Consider the following 21,149-nt stretch of genomic DNA (forward strand, 5'->3'; position numbering starts at 1 on the left):
TTTTTTTTATATTTTTAAGATATGGCAAAATATATGTAATATAAAATTTATCTATAAGTGCTTTAAAATTTTTACTATTTAATAAAATGAAAAGATACTTACACAAGACAAAGAATTCAAACAGTAGAAAGGATCTACAATGAAAGTAAGTTTTCCTCCCACCTCATAGCCCCAGTCCCTCAGCTCCACTCCCTAGAGGCAACCCCTATAATAGGATTTTTCCAGAAATACACCATGCATAAACAAACAGATATGTGTTGTGCATACATTAATTTTTTCCACATAAAACTTCTGTCCTTCATTTTTTTTGCTTGTTTGTTTTTGTTTGTTCATATTTTTCCACTGAACAAACTAACAACATTTGTTCTTTTGGAGGAAACTGATGGGAAAGAGAAAACAGAATAGTAAGGTTCAGAGTAACTTCCATGTGCCTGGAGAGAAAGCAAATAGGGACGAAGTAGCCAAGCTTTGAAGTTAGATCTAGAGCCAAATGCTGGCTCTGCCACCTGCTCGTTGATATCCTTGGGCACATTCATTGACCTCTTTGAGGCTCATTTATTCTTTCTTTCAAAATTACTATAATAATTCCTTCCTATTAGGAGACCCTGAGCTGCAACCAGCAGAAAGCTCAATTAAACTGGTTTAAATCAAAAGGTTGTATGATCGGAGGTCCAAAGACAGAGTATCATGATTCTCAATGGGGGAGGGAGGTTTGGAAACAAGAGTATGGATTTTATGGTTGTCACATTCCTGGGGTTGCCAGTGCATTTTGAGGGTAGGGCTCATGGATGTTAAAGATCTTAAAATGTTTGCTACAGATGGTCACAGCAAAGACTTGCCCTACTCACAAAGCCAATAGCCTTCCCACTGAGAAGCATCAACTTAGCAGCTCATGTCAACTTTCCATTTCCCATGCTCAGTTAGCACCTCACCTCTGACTGTAGCAAGGTAGTTATGACTACTGTGGGCCCGGGGGATTAAGTGAGACTGCATCATCTCTTGCTCTCTCTTGGGAAGAAGGAAACATCCCTTGGAAGCTTCCTTTCAGACGTCCCCCTCACAACTTACTGCGCAGGATCACTTGCTCATTCCTGAACCAGTCATGGTCAGGATGGGGGTTCCTCTGAGATCAGACAAATGCTACTGTGGAGGGGAGTAGGGGAAAGACGTGTGTGGGATACCTGCCAGAAAGGAGGAAGAGGGGTGTGTGTGGAGCTCGCCAGCCACATGCCCACTCCACTCCCTCACAGGCTGTCATGGACCCTATTAGGAGACCAAATCTCTGTCATGTAGTGAGAAGGCAAGACATGTGGCTTCCATCCCTCCTCCCTTCAAAGAAAGATGTCAAACCCAGTTGTTTCCCAAAACTTTCAGTTCTGCCTCACACACAGAGGGGAGAAAGCAGGCAGGCTCTGGACAAGAAGGTTGAGAGGGCAAATGAAGGGCCTCCTTCTAGAAGCTGACAGAGGCTCTGTGCAGCCATGCTACTACTTCAGTAGATTGGTATCAGTCTTGCGCTCCTAGTTTCGTAGGTTTACTCAGAGTTGTGTCACATATACCAAGAACTTTAAGTTTTTACATATTTGTTTATGCTTGTGATCAGACTGGTATTTACACTCATTCAAAGTCAAGTGAGAAAAGTCACTAAATATAAGTAAAATGACTTAAACGTGACAGAAAATTGATATGAGAATAAAAAGTTAAATGAAACTTGAAGTGTTAATAGATAGAAAGTCAACTCAATTCTAATGGGCTCTTTAAAATGTAATGTTTAGGGGAGGCTGGGTGGCTCAGTTGATAAAGCATCTGCCTTCAGCTCAGGTCATGATCCCAGGACAGGTCATGCTCCCAAGGTCCTGGGATCGAGCCCCAAGTTGGGCTTCCTGCTCAGCGGGGAGTCTGCTTCTCCCCCCCAACTGTGCTCTTTCATTTGCTCTCTCTCTCTCTCTCTCAAATAAATAAAAATAAAATCTTTAAAATGTAATATTTAAATGACCGTTAATTTCAGAAAAAAAATTGGTTGGGTATTAAGCCAGTCAGCTCTAGGAAACTTACAAATTACACTTAGAACATATTATGCAAATCATGTTAAAATCTTGATGATCAGAAAACATGAATAAAACTCATTGAAAGACAGAAACCAAAGAAATTAAGAATAAAAATAGAAAAATCCGTCCTTAAGGCTATCTTGTTAACTCCTCATCCCTTGGTTGTAGGAACATGGGAAGGCCCCTTTTGACTTGATTTTTGGGGTTTTTTGTTTGTTTGTTTGAGCCAAAAGCAACATGACTTGTCTCCAGCGGGATCCCAGAGAGGGCTGCAGTGGGGTTCAGACAGGGCGCTGTGACCTGCCCATGGGAATCCAAATCCTGGCTCGGCAGATTCCACCCTGGATAACTAGAGTGATTCATTAAAACTTTGTAGGCCCCTGGGCGCCTGGGTGGCTCAGTTGGTTAAGCGACTGCCTTCGGCTCAGGTCATGATCCTGGAGTCCCTGGATCGAGTCCCGCATCGGGCTCCCTGCTTGACAGGGAGTCTGCTTCTCCCTCTGACCCTCCCCCCTCTCATGTGCTCTCGCTCATTCTCTCTCAAATAAATAAATAAAATCTTTAAAAAAAAAAACAAAAAAAACTTTGTAGGCCCCCATGACTCCATACTAGGTGTAACAGTAACCATCCCCATGAGCAGTGTGAGGATATGTGATGCTGGTAGATTTTAACACACGGTGATGAGCAAGGGCTAGCTGTATTAGAGATCATTCCAGCCCTCAATCTTCTGGGTAGCAGAAGATTGGTTAATGGCTTTGGTTAGGCAAATCATTATGATCTCGCTTGGCTTTATTTTCTCCACTTTTGAAGCGAGTCAGCTGTATACTAAGACCTCTTAGAGTTCCTTGACTCTCTGTTAAAAGGCCCACATAAGAAAGAAAAATGAACCAGGTGAGCAGGGTAATGTTTTTTTCAAATTTATTACAGGTTCATTCCAACGCCATATTTCAGTTGTGCTGACAAAAGTGGCCTAAGGCACTACAAAATTTGATCCTCTCAAGCTAGAGGACATTTTTCTATGAAGTTTCCATGGCTGCATTTAAGTTTCCATGGCTGCATTTTTCTGTGAAGTTCCATGGCTGAAAAATCACTGTGACTTTACCTTAATCAATCCAATCTCCTTCAAAAAAGCTAAGGAAGAGTTAGGGGAAATGTTTCTAAAATGCTTCTGCTCTTTTAAAATACTTTAAAAAGTAAGTATTTTTGAAATACTTTAACATATTATATATGGTGTCTCTATCCGCTTAGATTCTGTGTTTGGGCCTAAGAATTAAACTGACAAAAAGACAAATTTACAAGAGAAAAGCATAAAAAGTTGATTTCATGTTAGCAGTTTTGTGTGTACGTGGAGGTCTTCACGTGTTAAGAAATGAAGACTGGAATAAACAGGCCTGAGAGCTTATGTACCACTCTAACAAAGAATGATAATCAGTGGGGCGGGGCGGGGGGATGGGGTGACGTGGCAAGACAGAGGAAAAAGGGGTCTGGGCTAAGGGTAATAAACTGTGGGAAAGTGACTCAGAAATACACGGGGGAAGCTAATGGAAGCTAAGAGTTAGTTTAGTAGGTTTGTTTGTCCACATTCATCTTGGTGTCAACTCTGTCTCAGGTGATAAGAATATTTTCTTTTTCCTGATGCAGGAAATGATGCCCTGCTTTTAGGTAGAAAGGAGGAGGGCAGAGAGCCCTTCCTGTATCTGCGGTCTCTCAGTTGTCCTCACTTCAAAATAATCAATGTGCCTGCTATGGTCTGCATGCTTGTGTCCCCTCAAAGTTCATATGTTGAAATCTAAACACCAGTGTGAAGGTATTAGGAGGTGGGGGCTTGGGGGATCATTGGATCATGAGGGTGGGGCCCTTAGGAATGGGATTAGTGCCTTTATGAGAGGGACTCAAGAAAGCCCCCTTGGCCCCTCCACCATGTGAACCCCTTCCACCACGTGAGGACCTAGTGAAAAGACAGCTGTCTGGGAAGCAGGTTCTCACCAGGCACCAAATCTGCCTTGATCTTGGACTTCCTAGCCTCTGGAACTGTGGGAAGTAGTTCACTGCTCATAAGCCATCCAGTCTATGTTTTTTCATTATACCATCCCAAACAGACCAAGACAATGCCAAGGTAGCATATTTTGGGGTTCTGATCACCTCCATAGTTTCATGTTAAGTAAATAATATCAGCTTTATTTACCCAACTGTCTAACCATCAAAAAAGGAAACCAATGGTCATCAAGGAATGGTGTTATTTTAAGAAAAAAAAGATGCGATTCTGAGGCATGGTCTCAAAGACTAAGAATCAAAAGACTGTTCTTATTCCAGCTCAATTCTTGCCTTGAGTGAAAAGTTTGAACAACCCTCCCTCTTTGAGTGTCAGCTTGCTCATCCGAAAAATGAGAGTTTTAAGCTAGCTGAATTCTCGAGTCCTTTCTAATTTGTCCTGCTCTATGATAGTTTGATGGTTTTAAGACACACCTGCAATTTCTTGGACACTCTTCCATCAAAGGGAATCTAATTCCTGTCTCTTTGAACATGTTGGCACTCGTGACTCACTTCTGAGGAAGACAATGTAGCAGAAGAGACACCGGGAGGCTTCTGGACTAGACCATAAAGTCATGCAGCATCTCCGTCTCGCTCTCTCTTTCTTTCTGAGCAAACAGGTTACCAGACCAGCCCTGAAGCCACTGTGCTGGAGATCACACAGAGATGCCTGAGGACTGCCAGTGGATAGCCCGGCGGTCCGATCTTCCAGCCCAAGCATCAGTGGATCCCCTCCCCAACCTCCAAGCAGCCACAACCGGAGCCCCGCCCACCTTGCAGATTCACGCAGAAAATAAATGCTGTTGTTATTTTAATAAGCAGTTATGTCTGGGGGTGGTTTGCTATGCAGCAGTAGGTAACCAGAAATGATGGTAAAGCTAGGAGACTCTGAATGCCTGGAGTAAACATTTTAGCAGCTGAGGCACATGATGTTTGAAGTTGGACTAAACACATTTCAGTGGGGTGGATGACATTTTGAAGTTATTTTGCATGCTGCATCATTTAATGACTGACTTCAGGCACCCAGATCCCCTACTGGGTCCACCTCTTTCAGGAGACAAGGGAGAGGACCCCAAAGCCCCTGTGAGCCCCAAGTGGAATGCTGACCTCTCCTGCTTCTGAAGTCTTCCCGTGGCATCCGAGGAACAGAACTCTCCTCATTCCTCCAGCCCTGCTCATTCTCTATCCCTCTGCAGGCTCATCCTTTTCCTTCTGGCCTTTCAATGCCCTAGTTGCTAAGAGCTCAGTCCTGGGCCCTTGTCCTTTTCTCAGCTCTAGACCTGTATATCCTTCTGTGGTGTAATAAAAATATGTGTTTGGCCTTTGTCCCCAGTCCTGGCACAGAAGGCCTACAACGCTGGAAATTTCCTGAGTGATGGGAGTGCCTTAAGTTATGAGCCCCTTTCGATCACACCTATTTATGTTAATGAGATGACTTAGGGTAGGGCCCCTAGATGGCCTCAGGGTAGCCCAGGGTGGAGGAGGGGGCTGCAGATTGAGCTCTATGAAAGCTCTTGAACAATAAGCTTCAGAGAGCTTCCTGGTTGGTGAACACATTGACGTACTGGGAGGGTGGTGTACCTGCAGAGGGCTTGGAAGCTCTGAACTCCTCTCCTCACATCTTTTTCATTTCATTGTTCCTGAGTTGTATCCTTTACACAGCTGGATAAACTGGTAAATGCAAATAAAGTGTTTTCCTGTGTTGGGGAGGAAACACTTTTCCTCTGTCCTCTTAGGTTCAGTTAAATGACCTTACTGGGTAATTTGGCTTTCCTTTTCTTACTTTCTTTTTTTTTTTTTTTTTCCTGAAATACTGGATGTATGCTTAAATACTGGATGTATGCTTTTTGGTTAATGTTGGTCTCCAATATATCGAGAGCTCCATGAGGGTGGAGTCCTCTCACATTTTCACCAAAGAGAAGAGTAACAGCGCTTCAAGACAGATTAGGAGTAAAAAAGGTTTATCTCATATGCACATGGGCACTTCACTAGAGAGAAGTGAAACCCCCTAAAAGCTGTTAGGCCAAGGAGCTTATATCCCATCTTAGCAAAGGGTGATAAATTGTGGAAAAGTGACAAAGGAAAAGGTGCTTGGGCTTCTAGGGGCAGTAATAGTGGGAAGGTAAATATAAGGGGGAAACGAATGGAAGATAAAGGTCATTTAGTCAGGTTTATGTAGGTTATAAGGTTTAGTAAGTTTATGCAGACTTAAGTCAGCATCATCTCCAGGGTCATTTCTGGTGATTAAGAGAGGGAAACACATTTAGAAGTGGATAGTTATTATGTTACTTTTACAAAGGGAAAATTAGGCCCTGCTTTTAGGCAAAAAGTGGGAGGACAAAGATCTTGAGCTGGCTGTCTTTAATTGCTTTCTCAAAATAATCCTTATGACGAAGCGGCATATTTGCGATAGCACATTCTTATCCCCGTGACCTGAGTTCTGTGAACCATTCTGGTGGATTACTGAACCTGAAAGGGGGAATTGTGGGAACCCCCAAATGTGTACTTGGCTGGCCCAAAGTGTGGTGGCCTGGGCACCCCATGTGCAGCTGGCATCCAAAAGGGGGCTCTCTCACAGGAATGAGCCCTTTACCCTGCAGGATCTGATACTACCTCCGGGTAGTTACAATCAGACTTCAATTGCTGGATACCCAGGTGGTGTCAGAGAATTGGTGTCAGAAAGAACAGAGAATCTATTAAGCTCAAAATGCCCAAAATGGGATTCATGATCTTGCCCTCCCTCCATTCCTTTTCTTGATGGTCCCTGCCCCCAGGGAGTATGACTGCCTCTAGTAACCGCTCATGTCCAAATCCTCAAGGCACCTCCAGCCCTCCCCCGCTTCCCCTCTATGGGTCCATAAGCACGTCATGCTGGTCTCACACCTAAATAGCTCTCAACCACCATCACCACTACTCTTGACCTAGGTGTGATCACCTTTCACCTGAAAGATACTGAGAGTTTCCTAACAGATTCACCTACATTGCCTCTATCCCCCACAATCTGCTCTTCATCCTGCTTCCAGAAGGAGCTTTCAAAACTTAAATCTGGTTAGTCACACCTATGATTCAAAATATTCCAATGGGAGGGGGGCGCCTGGGTGGCTCAGTCATTAAGCGTCTGCCTCCGGCTCAGGTCACAATCCCAGGGTCGTGGGATCGAGCCCCACATCGGGCTCCCTGCTCAGCTGGAAGCCTGCTTCTCCCTCTCTCATTCCCCCTGCTTGTGTTCCCTCTCTCGCTATGTCTCTGTCTGTCAAATAAATAAATAAAATCTTAAACAAAACAAAACAAAAAACAAAATACTCCAATGGTTTCTCGTTGCTCAAGGCCCTGAGTGGCTGGCCCCTTCCTACCCCTGCATCCTCAGCCCCCGGCCCTTGGGCTACACAGGCTTCTTTCAGTCTCTCCCTATGACCCATACTCCTTCCCACGTGGGGCCTTGTATGGGTTGAATTGTTCTTTGTAGGCCCACTCACCTTCCTCCTGGAGGCCTCCCTGGCTTCCCTGGCCAGGTTGCATCCTTCATAGCATCTGCTAGAGTGGCTGAGTCTGTATTTGCTCATGTGGATTTTTGGTTAATGTTGGTCTCCTCCAATATATAGAGAGCTCCACGAGGGTGGAGTCCTCTAACATTTTCACCAAAGAGAAGAGTAACAGGGCTGGACCCAGGGCCCTGCACAACCCTGAGAATGATGCCTCCTTAAGTCCCACTCCTTAGGCTTCTCACCTTCTCCAGTCCCAGTCCTGCAGTGGGCACATGCCCTGAGAGGATCGGCACAACCTCAAAATCTCTTTGAAATCTTATTTTATCTTCCAAATAATTTGCAAAATTTGTGCTTACCTCCCTAATATATAAATGTTTACCTAAATGTAAAAATAATGTCTTCTTCCTCAAATCTTGGAGTTGTTCCAGAAGGAACACCAGAAGTATCTGGTTCCTCTTGTAAGCTCCCAAGTTGACATGTAATTATAGTATTCTGTATTGGGTACAGTAGGACCTACCATCCCAGCAAGAGGACAGCAGAGCCCCTACCTCATGAACACCATCCCCAGCCCTGGCTTCCTACCAATGGGAGAAATCTTCGCTCTTAATCACCTGGGTGCAAATCCACCACACCCAGTTGTGAGGCCTGGGTCGTGAACAATCTTTCTATGCCTTTATGTCCCATTTGTAGAGTAGAAACGGTCTGAGAATAAGATCATGCAAGAGGAGTCAGTTCAAGCCAGCACTGTTGATGGCTGGGTGCTCCATGAATATGAGCTATTAATATGACTCTACTCATCACCTTCTGCTTGCCCCCTCACCAAAATGCCTAAGGCACTGGCCCCTCTTAATTCCCCTTTAAATTCTGCCAGACCATAAGGTATTTTAGTTACAATGCCTCAGTTAAATGACCTTACTGGGTAATTTGGCTTTCCGTTTCTTACTTTCTTTTTTTTTTGCCCTGAAACACCAGATGTATGCTTATACTGATCTATGTCTAAAAAAGCTAGAATCCCTAGCTTTTTTCACAAGTAACTCCACACGTCCACACAGGTTTATACGTAGTTCCCCAAAATACAGACCTAGAGCCCAGCATCAGTACGCCCTTGTTAGAAATACCGAACCAGCGTGGGGCCCCGGACCGGTTTCACAACCCCTCCAGGTGACACTGACGCGCGCTCATGTTTGAGAACCACTAACTCCGGCCAGGGCAAAGTCGGCCTGAAAAGGGGGATCACGAGATCATCAAAACCAGACAAAATCAACCACAAAATCCCACTATCGAAAGTCCCCCCGGCGCCCGGGGCCCCGCGCTCCGTCCGCAGAGCCGCAGGTCGGCCGCCTCGCAGCGCAGCCCCAGCGCGCGCCAGGACCCTCGGGGCGGCGGAGAGCGCGGCGCGGCGTCGGTCCCGCGGGGCCCCCAGTCCTCGGGCCCCGAGCGCGGCGGGCGGGACCGGGCGGGGGGGCGGGGAGGGGCGGGGACGTGCTCCCGGGCCCCGCGCTAATGGCCTCCGGCAGCTGTCGGCGCGGGGCCGCGTCCACTCCGCGCCGCCCGGCACCGTCCCCGCCCCGGACTCGGCCCCGGCCCCCCGGGCGCCGCCACTGCCGGAGCGCCGAGGCGAGCGCGCCGGGCCGGGGCCGGCTGGAGAGCGGGACTGGAGCCCGGGCGCCCTGAAGTTTGCGAGGAAGGAAGAGAAAGCGACGGAGGCGCTCGGCGCTCGCATCCGCGGCCGGCCGCCTCCCGGCTCCCCCGCAGGCGAGCTTCCTTAATTGCGCGCCTGGCCGGGGACTTCCTGGGCCGCTGCGACAGCGGGAGGACACCGCTCTGCGACCCGCCGGAGGGCAGACCCGCCAGGACCTGGGGGCTGACTGTACGGGCAGAAGGCAGTTCGCGCCCGGGTGCACGAGAGCTGAGCGCCAGTGCACCCCAGGAGCTCCGGAGGCAGGACAGACGCGGGCCCCGCCGGGGCGGGCAGAGGGAGGCCCCGACTTCCAGAAAGCCGTCTCTCCCCTTCTGCCCGAGCCTTCGGCAAGCCCGCCCAGTCGCCCTGGCCCGCGCCGCCCCGCTCCCCGGTGTTCCCACGGCCCGCGCCTCCCCGCCCCGGGCCCTCCCCGGCTGCGGGCAGGTTCAACCCCCCGAGCCGGCCCCACGCCCGCATCCTCCTCCCACTCCGTCCAGGGCCGCCGCCGCTAAAACCCGAGGCTCCGCGGTGGAACTGCCTTCTCCTCTCGGTCCGGGGCGGGCTCTGAACGCTCCTGCAAAGACCCACGGTGTTGAGTCTCCAGAGGAGCCCTGAGCCGGGGGTGGGGGACGCGAGCCGGGGCCCGGCGGGGTCACGGAGCCCCAGGGGACGCTAAGTTCGGAGAAGCAGGGACCCGCGCTCTTTGGCGAGCCCCCGCCAGCCGAGGGGCTGCCCGCCCCGGGGGTCCTCCGCATGGAGAGTGGCGGGGACGGCGGCGGCACATCGGAGGCCCCGAGCCCCGACGCTGAGCCCTTGCCCGCGGAGGAAGAGGCTGCCCCCCGGGAGCAGGAGGAGGCGTGGGAGTGCCGCCGCCGCCTCCCGCGTTCCTTCTCCCTGCCCGCGGACCCGATCTTGGAGGCCGCCAAGTTGCTGCAGCAGCGACAGCGGTTTGGCCTGGGGCTGGGCCCCGAGGGCGGCGAAGGGGCCGAGGGCGCGCCGCACAGCGCCGGCGGCTGCTGCGCCAAGTGCAAGAAGCGGGTGCAGTTCGCGGACGCGCTGGGGCTGAGCCTGGCCAGCGTGAAGCACTTCAGCGAGGCCGAGGAGCCGCAGGTGCCTCCCGCCGTGCTCTCCCGCCTCCGCAGCTTCCCCCTGCGCGCCCAAGACCTAGAGCAGCTCCCCGGCCTCCTGGCCGCGGCGGCAGCGGCCGCGCCCCTCTCCGCGCCACCTCCCCGGCTTCGGCCTCTTTTCGAGCTTCCCGGGCCGAGCGCCGCCGCCGAGCGGCTGCGGCGGCAGCGCGTGTGCTTGGAGCGCGTGCAGTGCTCGGCGCCCTCGGGCGCAGAGGTCACGGGCTCCGGCCGGGTGCTGGGCTGCCCGGGGCCGAGAGCCGTGGCGGTGCGCTACACCTTCACCGAGTGGCGCTCCTTCCTGGACGTGGCGGCCGAGCTGCAGCCCGAGCCGGCGGAGCCACAGCCGCCAGAGGCGTCGTCGGGGGGGCCCGGGGACGCCGAGGAGGAGCCGGGCGCCGAGCGCTTCCACTTCTCGCTGTACCTGCCGCCGGGTCTGCAGCCCCAGGAGGGGGAAGACGCGGACGCGCCGGGCGCCGCGGTGCACTTCGCCGTCTGCTACCGCTGCGCCAAGGGCGAGTACTGGGACAACAACGCGGGGGCCAACTACACGCTGCGCTACGTGCGCCCTTCCGACGCGCTCTGAGCCCGAGGCCCGGCCCCAGGCCCCGCGCCGCCGCACAGTTGCCGGGTGACCTGCGGGGACGTCTTCCTGAGCACCGTCCACCGGAGAAGGAAAGCTGTAAACTCGCACCAGGACGGATCCTTCGAGCAAGCGTCGTGAGCCCGGGCAAAGCACCGAAGCTGCCCGGCCCGTTTTCGCCTCGCTTAGGCCTCCCTCGGCTGCCTCTAGAATTCTCGCCCTGCGCCAGAATGCGAAGAAATTCTTGACTCCGAGCCGTAGCCGCCTTCAAGAAAAAGGTCCTGACCCCTGTGCACAGCTGTAAGACCTTGGGATTTGTTTTCAACTACAGACATCGTGTTTTAGCCTTTGCAGCTTGCTGCAGACGCCTCGGGTCTCAGGGAAAGGAAAGGCATCCCGCCACGTCGTGCGGAGAGAAGGCGCCGGACCGTGGGGGTGCGCCCGGGCCTTCACACAGCGGCCCGTTTCTCGATGAAAACCGGTGGGGCCTTGGATGGGCTGTCCTTTTCTCTTAACTGGGATCTGGGAGATGTTTGCACAGACTGGACGTTATTTACTTGGCCCTTTGTGTACACACGTCTTTTAAAAAATAAAGGCCACTTGCACACCCTTTCACGCTGTACTTTCTATTTCAGCTCCTGGGGAGTTTGGGAGGTCTTGATAGTCAGGGGATCTTCCTCAGCTGATCATGCTGGCCCTTTAACAATAATTAAACAACAGTATTTCCAAGTTTCCTTTCTTCAGTCTTTCCTCTCTGAAGTGGAGAGGCCCAGATTTCCCATTCTGGGCAAAAATGTTCTTTTAGAAGGCTTCTGTTCGCTGTCAAAATAAGGTGCTTGGTGAATTGACACACCAGAGTAGTCTGGTCGGTTTGCTGTAAGCTGCAGGGTCGCTGACCCTCAACCCCCTTTGTGTAGGCAGAGCACAGAATAGCTTAGCTGCTAGACTTCTCTGGGTCTTTAGCAGTCAGAGAAGCTTGACTGTCAGGGGCTGTGTGATGGGGGGGAGGAGGGAGGGACAGGAGTCTTTCTGTCCCCCCTCGGAGCCACAGTGGGTAGTGATGATCTGACAGAGGATGAAGCATGCCCAGCAAGTATGTGCTGCTCAGAACCAGATGGGTGCTCTGCAGGCTGGCCTTCTTCACTCACCTGCTGATGGCCGTGGATGCCAGGATGAAGTGGCCTTGCATGAGCAGGACAGGTGAGCATCCTGGGTGAGGGCCTGATTTTTAGCCACGCCTTGCTCATCTTTTGGTAATTTGTCTTTCTTTCGATTTTATATTTTCCGGCACATGACTAGTACAATCAGTTCATTTTGCAATGGTAATCTTTAAGGCAGGATGGTTTCTACTGTTGCTTTATGGGAACGAAGGTAGGCATTCCACAGCCCATGGGCCTAATTCAGCCTGAAATCTGTTCTTATAGGCCCTGAGAGCTGAGAATGATTCTTACATTTTTTAAACAGTTGGACAAACTCAAGAGAAGAATACTGTTTTGCGACACATTAGAACTGTATGAAATTCAAATTCCAGTGTCCAGAAATAAAGTTTTATTGGAACGCAAGCCATGCACATTCATTTACATATCATCTCTGACTGCTTTCCTGCTACAAGAGCAAAGTTGAGTAGATGCAACAAAGACCATATGGCAAAAGCTAAACTATTTACTATCTGGTCCTTTAGAGAAAGTTTGCCAACTCCTGTTCTAGAGAACTATTTTTTAACACTACATGCTGAGAGTTACACTTAATAAAGCAGCTAAACTTTTAGTAAGGTTTGCCACTTGAAAGTAACCTCTTTCGTTTAGAGGTAATACTGCTTACGTTACTTTCAGTAATCTTGGTTAGAATAAACACTAACACACCAAATGTACAATTATTACTACACAGGGGAATCTACTTGTCCTCTTTCATCTAAGAAATAATAATAAATCAGTACAGCTGAAATATAGCATCCATCTGAATTGACATCAAGCTACAAAAACTGCCAGATACTTCCATGCTTCAACATGAGAAGCCATAGCAGTATTTAATTTAGCTTCTGGTTTGGAGACATCCCTTTTGACTATAACAGTGTTTGCCAGAGGTAATTCATTGATCCTGGGAAAAATGTTTAAATAATTATTAGTGGAAAGCCATCAGAAACTAATAAATTATAATTTACATTTGGAGTAAAGCAGACTAAAAAATAGCCACGCCTATGAAATAATAACCCTTAATTCACATCTAGTTATAAAAAAAACTTTATAACAATAAAAATAAGCAATCATTAGAATTACATCATTTTTCTGTTATAAAAATAAGCAATGTCCCTTTTTGGATCTTGTATACTATATTTCTTTTTAAAGAGTGCATTATTGCATAATAACACTTAGATAAATATCTTTTGTATTTTTCTTATGTGTTTAGGAACACGTTTTAGTTGAAAAGTATTGATAGTGTATATAGCCTACAGCACAGTTTGAAATGCCAGTTCCTATGATAATTACGCATTATTTTGGATTGTTTGGGATTTTTAAAAATTACACAAGGATGAAATTAGGAGCCCAATATCAAGATTAAAATAGAGATCCCTTTGTCTGGCACTCTTTAAAATGGTAACCCTTCAAATCTGGAATAAAATAAGAAATGGGTTCTAAAGAGGTATGAAGAGCAAACTGTCTATTCTTAAAAAAAAAAACAAAACAACAAACCATTATTGACTTCCAAAAGTATATTTTGGAATTCAAGCAACTAATTTTAGAAGTACTTAGTTCACAATATAACGAATGTCAAACCTGGCTTTTAGGTAAGGAAATCAGTCTAGCTTTGCTGTCTCCCAAATCATGGAGAATAGCTTTTCTGAGGTTCAGACTTTTGTGAAAGACTTGGAACAGCCCAGTCTGTGTAAATGTGGTGATAGCCTTTCGAAGTACTGGGCAATCTTGTAAATGCCAATTTTATTTTATAAAATGCCATCTTTTCATCCTAGACTGATAACGAGCATGTTGTGAAGAAACTTAAGGAAGTTAAGTAGGTTTTGTTTTTGAAAAGGCGGTTTCAGAGGAAGGGGCAATACTGACCAGACTAAGGAAGTATTTAAGAACATATTTCCTGAATGGTATGAAAACTCACACGCTCATCCCCCAAAGCAAAATCCCCACATTCAGTTGTTGGTTTTTGGCAGGAATATTTACCTCAACTTGAGGCAGTAGGGGTCAGTCTGGTTGAAACGTAATCGCTGAAATACCTTGCCCAGCTCTAATGATCAAAACTCACTTCTGCTCAGCTCATTTAGTGATGCTGACCTCCACCAGAGAGATTCCAGCTTCTTCTTTATGGGCAAGTGAGTCCCTGGGTCACCGGGTCAGGGAATGTTGAATGAAGTCTGTGTCTTTATCTGAAGAGTTTCAGAAACAGTGGCCGGGAACGTGACAGTCTGTACGGAACAGAGTTTCCCCCTTACAATCCCCAGGTTTATGAAGACTTCACTTAGGGAGGCCAGGATCCTGCTCCAGGGAGTGGGCGCTGGGGGCTGGGAGCCCACTGAGCTCTGGGGGACGCTGAGGCACCTCTGTTCCCGGGGCAGCTTTCCTGCAGCGCATGGGGGTGGGGCAGTTATCATCGGAGAACCTTAGCTGCAGGGGCGGGGGAACTTTCTCCTGGGTCAGGTGCTTAGGCGGCTTTCAAGCTGACCATGGCCTCATCTGCTGTGCCCTTCCTTCTGCCCTGACCCGGACTGAGGTCTCCCCTGGTGACATTATGGTTCTGGAGTCTGTTCACCTGTCCGCTCACAGCAAAGCAGAGCCGTCTGCGCATTTCATTTTGGGGAGTTGTCGTGTTGGACTCTGTACGTTATTTCACGAGTTCCCCATATTGCTGCTTTCTGGCACGGCAGGTGTGCATATTTTAGTAGGCCAAGTTTTTCCATTTTCTCCCTCAGTCGTGTTTCTTAGGAGCGTGTGGCTTGGAGTATTGTGATCTGCATCACATGCGCTTTGTCAGGAGTGCAAGGAACAGCCTTCGAGAGGAAATGGGATGCTTCCCTTTTTCTTTGGCATCATGGAACTGAATCGAACGTGTATTTTTGACTCACACAATGGAGTACAGGTTTGTAGGTTAAAGACAGCCCCATGATGTGTGGTAACTTAATAAAGCAACGCTGACAAACAGTGAGCTGTTCGCAGCCCAGCCTCTGCCCAGCCAATCCCCATGAAACCAGGGCCAGGACGGTCTTCCAGAGATCGGGGATGTGCTCGGTGCGGCGACAGGGGTAAAGGGCTGGGAGCAGGGTGGAAACTGACAGCCCTGGTTCAGCCCAGTGACCCCGGCTTTCCCTCTGCCGAGCGGTCCTGGCTATCCTGTAGATAAGCAGGCGGAGCCTGAAACCCGCTGGGAGAGGCCAACCCGGGTTTCTCTTCCCGACTACATAATAGACACATTCCATCAGGTGACCTGCTGTGTTTCCATGTTCCTCTCTGGACTCCCTTTAGCGAATCGGGGAGACTACCAGAAGGCAGCCCTAAATGGTCCTCAAATCCTCCAAGGGCTGGTTGTTGGAGTGCTACATAACTTTAGGCTCATTCGGATTTACATTTTCTTTTAATCTTTTGGATAGACTTTGTATTTGCATTTTGTGGAGTCTAGTTCTTTGACCTTGGCCGTCTCTTCGGGGACAAATTTTGGCAAGGAGAGAACAGAGTCACATTTCAGCTGAATATCGGTTTTTAAGATGGCAAAGATCAAGGGCTTACTTTTAAGATGTGCCGCTGAGATTTGCCAGTGAATCTAATAGAAGAGTTTAAGTCGTGAGTTCAGAGCCGGTTCAACTGGGAAATCTACATATCTACAAACATCTCTGGTAAAGCAAAGGTATTTTAGACTCCCTTACAGACATTTAGAGAAATTAGACCAGTATAATTTCTCCATGATTGTATTTACTCATCCCATTCTTATTGTTGGCATTGCTCAGGTCCTTTGAAACGTGTTACCTGAGGTCATTTCCCGAGGAGAGTCAACAGCATCCTAATGTTATCCTGAAATGGGAAAGTCTGTCTGAAAATCTGAATTGAGTAAAGATTGAAAACAGGTAGATTTTGAGAACTAAGCTTGAAACATTTAATCTCCAAGTTGAAAAATTCATGAGCATATCCTACAGATGGCTTTTCTGTAAATAGCTACACGCATGTAATGTTGAGGAAGCATCCACTCCAGCAGACGAGGAGTTTATGGTCGCGGGAAACTAATAGTCTTTCGAGGGGACACCTTGCAGTGCTCTCTAGAGGACATGTCCTTTCTGTTCCTTCCTCGACATCTTTCGGTAAAACATCCTTGTTGTCAGGAGGCTGTTCTAGTGTAGTGAAACAGGTTACGAGTTCTTGCAGAGAGTTAGGTTTTTTTCCTAACTAACACCTAAAGAAATGTGAGTTTATATTCAGAAAGACTTGAAATAGTCCAGAGCATTCCATTTGCATATTCCTGTCTGCTTAAGGAGCAATTGTGTTTTTAGGCACAGATTTCAGGCATGTTGCTGAGCCTCCAAGGCAGGGCCCAATCTCAGTACCCCGAAATCATGACCTGAGCCAAAGGCAGACGCTTAGTCAACTGAGCCTCTCAGGTGCCCAGGCGTGTTGCTTTTGAGGTTACATTTTTTAGCCAGAAATCCCAAAGCTGTGGTGTCACCCATATCACAATTAAGTGCAGACCCCAAGATTAGCGAGGTCTATTGTTTTAGGATTATGATCCTAAAACATGTCTATACATTAAATTGTCTATACATTAAATTGAGTTTGAAGGTCCCTGTCTATACATTAAATTGAGTTTGAAGGTCCCTGAGATATCCATACATTGATATTAAATGGATAATTGTGGAAATAAACGGATGTTAAGTCGCAAACAAGTGCTTAACAGTGAAATACATAACATGTTCTTTTGCAAAAATAAATAAATAACAGTAATAAGAGTACCTCTTTAGAAAGATTTGTGAGTAACCCCTTTGTCCCCCATTTCCCCAAATCTGAACTACAGGTTGCTTCTGTTCCTAGATCCCATGTTATTTTGGACTTTGCTATTTACCATGAAGTCATTAAAAATGAGTTTATGTATTGGTGCAACATGCCCGGAGACACTAGTTTTCTGGCAGAGGAAACAACAGCTTCAAAATGGGTTATGAAGGGGGTGCCTGGGTGGCTCCGTTGGCTAAGCATCTGCCTTCAGCTCAGGTCATGATCCCGGGGTCCTGGGATCGAGCCCTGCGTCGGGCTCCCTGCTCAGCGGGGAGTCTGCTTCTCCCTCTGCTGGCCGCTCCCCCTGCTTGTGCTCTCTCTCTTTCTGTCAAATGAATAAAATCTTTAAAAAAAAAAAAAAAGTTGTAGAAGCATTGAGTTCTGAGGCTCAGGGCTGTCCTGCCCGGCACTACCTACCACTGCCTAGAGCTGAGAGAAGGTGAAGGGGATGAGGCTCCCGTCTTGGGTCTCGGGCTTGGACCACGGCTCGTCCTCTCCCAGCCCCTGCAGGCCCTGGCGCGGGCAGAAGTGAGCTGATGGCCACTGCGAGGTGGAAGGCATAGCTTTTTGAGGCTTGGCTTTTGACTCTGCCACCTCCAGCTGGTTCAGAAGATCTTACAAATGGAGTCTTCACTGTCCAGATCATAATGTGGCAGCCAAGGGTTTCTAAAATGATTCAGCAACATTCTCTGCAGGCTTATACGTAAGAGGCAATGGCAGAGGCCTGTGGTACGTGATCCATCATGTGATCGCAGAGGTTGGTGTGCAAAGGCTCCCTCCGTGAGTAAAGATGGACTTGGGTTTTCGTGTGTCAGCCCAGAGCCAGATGCTGTTAAGGCTGACTGCCACTGGGATGTCGCTGACCCACCCCAGTCATTTCTCCAGAGCCTAAAATGCAATGGAGCCTAACTAGGCGTGTGTCCGGGGGCCCCGAGCTTTCTAGGGATACTGCCTGTGGAGGGCTCTGACCTGCCAAAGGAAGTTGGTGAGATTCCCAGCCCTGTCTGGGGGCAGGGGCTGGTTCTCAGAGCTGGAGCAAAAACAACCGTCAACTTTGATTGGCCAGGGTCTGCCCTCCTGAGCAGAAGCCAGATGGGGCCAAATGCTCCTTTATTAGCCAGGCGGCAGATGCAAGAATGGGCCACTATTTCAGACAGGAGATTGTTACGTGATTCTGTAGGATTTTTTTTTTTTTTTTTTTTTTTACAGTTCTTTCTAATAATGTGAGAGGAAATAACCTCATCAGTCTCTGTTTTAAGATTTGCTTGAGAAATGTGCCCAGTGGGATGTTTGGGATGAGTAACAGGTTTCTGTGAATGTGATTTTTGTTAGTGTTTATTTAAACAGAGAAGATGTAGTCAAAACGCAGCCTTCATCTTTCTCCAAGATTTTTTTAAAGGATAGTTCTATTTTTGTGGTTTGAAAATGTCTTTGAAATTCTGAGGATTTAAAAAAAACAAAACAAAACTTTGTTTGCTGTGGTTATTTTTCTATATGCATTACGTCTAAAAAAGGCCAAACCCAACGTCGTATTTTGAATAAGGAATGTACAGCAGTTTGGTACTTTAAAAGCCATCACGGAGTCTGGGCACATTTTTGGTGGTCACAGCTGGGGCGGGGGATGCTGGCGTGCTGCTGAACCTCCTACAAGGCACAGGACAGCGATCCCCACCCCCAAGTAATTGTCTGGCCTAAACCCTCACTGCAGAGGTTGGAGAACTCTGAGTTTGGGGCGCCGGGGTGGCTCAGTCGGTAAAGCGACTGCCTTCGGCTCGGGTCATGATCCTGGAGTCCCCGGATCGAGTCCCGCATCGGGCTCCCTGCTCGGCAGGGAGTCTGCTTCTCCCTCTGACCCTCCCCCCCCCATGTGCTCTCTCTCTCTCTCATTCTCTCTCTGTCAAATAATAAATAAAATCTTTATAAAAAAATAATAAATAAATAAAGTTTCATTGGGCACCTGGGTGGCTCAGTCGGTAAAGCATCTGCCTTCGGCTCAGGTCATGATCCCGGGGTCCTGGGATCAAGCCCCGCATCGGGCTCTCTGCTCAGTGGGAAGCCTGCTTCTCCCTCTCTCTCTCTCTCTCTCTGACTCTCATGAATAAATAAATAAAGCACTGTCAGGTGCCATGCTAGTGGTGAACACTTAGATGTCAGGGTTGGAGGCGTGATGTGGGAAAGACACGCAGGTCTTTCTCCAGCTCAGCTCTCTGTGTGCTTTCCAACGGGTCCCTTAACCTGCGAGCGTGAGTTTGCACGTTTGCAAAATAGGGGTAGGAACTCCCGCCTAACTAGGTTGTTGGGAGCACAAAGGGAAATTACTTATGACGTACCAAGCAGACAGCTGGTTCTCAGCATCTTTCTCTTTTCCCTTTGATCTCAGCCAGGTGGTTCCACGGATTTCACTCTGACGATAGATGTTGTCTCTCTTCATCCGAATGTAGCAAGAATAAATGAAACTTCCAACTTGGGCGACATATCAGTGGCTGCCAAGGCACTAACCAAACTGTTCTTGTTGCTGCACGAACGGAACATGCCATTTGTTTCCTGGTATTCACGTGATGGGATGTGTATTGTGTATGTATGTGGTTAGAACATACACAATGTACCTACGTTCATCTGACTTAGATCTTTGCATTTCCTTGGGACCGTTTCTTCAAAGATTATCCACCCTATGTCAAGAAACTACTCTTGGAGGGCTTCCTGTTTGTTGAGTACTGGTTGATATTGTTGAAAATCCATTCTTTTGGACGCGTTTTGATTTTTGTGACCACCCTCTTCTGATTTGCCTCCTTTCCCTCCAAGCTGTTCCTTGTCAGTCCCTCTGGGACTGATTCTCCTTCTGTCTGCCACACAGTCCTCCAGAAATCCACCTGTAACTCTTTTTTCTCTTATAAAGATGTTGTAAATTCCACAGGGAGAAGACTATGTATGATTCTTTTTTTTTTTTTTTAGAGTTGGCTCCTCACCCAGCATGGGACCTGAACTCACGACCCGGAGAGCAAGAGTTGCATGCCCTACGACTGAGCCAGCCAGGTGCCTCCTGCAGTGGCCACGCCCTTCCCTCAGTCACCTCATCAGAAATCTATCCATTCTTGCAGCAAGAGGTGACGGAGCGCTTCCCATGTGGCCGGCAGAGCCGTGGCATTGGGATACGTGGGGACACACAGGGGACGTGGCTCTCAGGGAGCCTGCATTCAGGAAAGTGGGGCCTTTTTGTAGACAACTCCAAATCTATGTCTACAGGCACATTCTCTGCACTCATGCTCTCATCTTCCTTTCTTCTACAAACCCTAGCCAGCTCCACGCACATGAAGAAATGTTTTCCTCAAAAAAATCGGACCCTCAGAATCCCTGGAGTTGGTACTGCCTGAGCGTCTGGTAGGGGAGGGCTGGTAGGCCTTGGTGGCTCTGTCTCTGCTCCCCTCAGACGATCCTTCCTCGTGGCGGAGGGCTTTGGACAAAAGCTGCCGCCTCCCACAGCAGACAGCTGCGTCTCAGCCCCTTTACGTCACCCCTGTTCCCACATGCATGTATGTCTAGACATCCCAGGAGTGGGCCTGTCCCATTGCAAACCTGTTCGGCCGTATCTGCTAAAGCGGAATACACACATAACCCCCCGACCGGAAGTTCCACAGACGTACAGAAGTGTATACTATGGGCACCAAGAGGCACGTCCAAGAAAGTTAATAGCAGCGTTGTTCGTAGTAGTAAAACCTGTGAACAATGCACATGGCCGTCATGGCCAGCACATGGAGATCTTCACAGCCATCTGAAGCAGGGTGGGCGGAACAAGCGAGAAGGTTACAGGTGCCCACGTCCCATCCCACATCTCCCTGAGATATGCACCCCTCAAGGGCAGCTGTGGGCAGAACTTGTCAGTGGTGTCCTAACTTGTCAACTGTGTCTCTCTCTTGCTGTAGAGAATGGCCAATTTTGATTTGGTTAGATTCCCATGGGATGTGAAGCCACGTGCCAGGATTAGTTCACTCCATCCTCACAACTAGCTGCTGGGGACTGGGGAGGGGAAACACTGTGTCTCCACGCCTGGTCTCCCTCACTGGTGGGCTCTTGTGCCCTCCTCACTGCTGCCCACAGTGACCTGCTAGGTGTAGCCTACACATCTAGACCTCTTATCAGGACAAGAGGTCGATCTCCCTCTTCTTCCTACCTCCTGTCATCAAAGTTTCAGTTACCTACTTCTTCTGGGGGACTGGCA

The 21,149-nt window shown here is 48.6% G+C and overlaps 2 protein-coding genes across 2 annotated transcripts in view; one reads left to right on the top strand and one right to left on the bottom strand.

The window, feature by feature from the left end:
• The window catches only part of LYRM4 (LYR motif containing 4), a 277,622-nt gene that overhangs the window by 84,602 nt on the left and 171,871 nt on the right, over nt 1–21,149 (bottom strand). The gene's annotated exons all lie outside the window — the stretch shown is intronic.
• PPP1R3G (protein phosphatase 1 regulatory subunit 3G) lies at nt 9,140–11,557 on the top strand. The gene has a single exon (XM_035030782.1). It carries the CDS (start codon nt 9,999–10,001, stop codon nt 10,953–10,955), a length of 957 nt encoding a protein of 318 aa, XP_034886673.1. The 5' UTR covers nt 9,140–9,998; the 3' UTR covers nt 10,956–11,557.

This window comes from Mirounga leonina, unplaced genomic scaffold (genome assembly GCF_011800145.1).
Source record: "Mirounga leonina isolate KUSES-001 unplaced genomic scaffold, KU_Mleo_1.0 Mir_366, whole genome shotgun sequence".
Lineage (NCBI taxonomy): Eukaryota > Metazoa > Chordata > Mammalia > Carnivora > Phocidae > Mirounga > Mirounga leonina.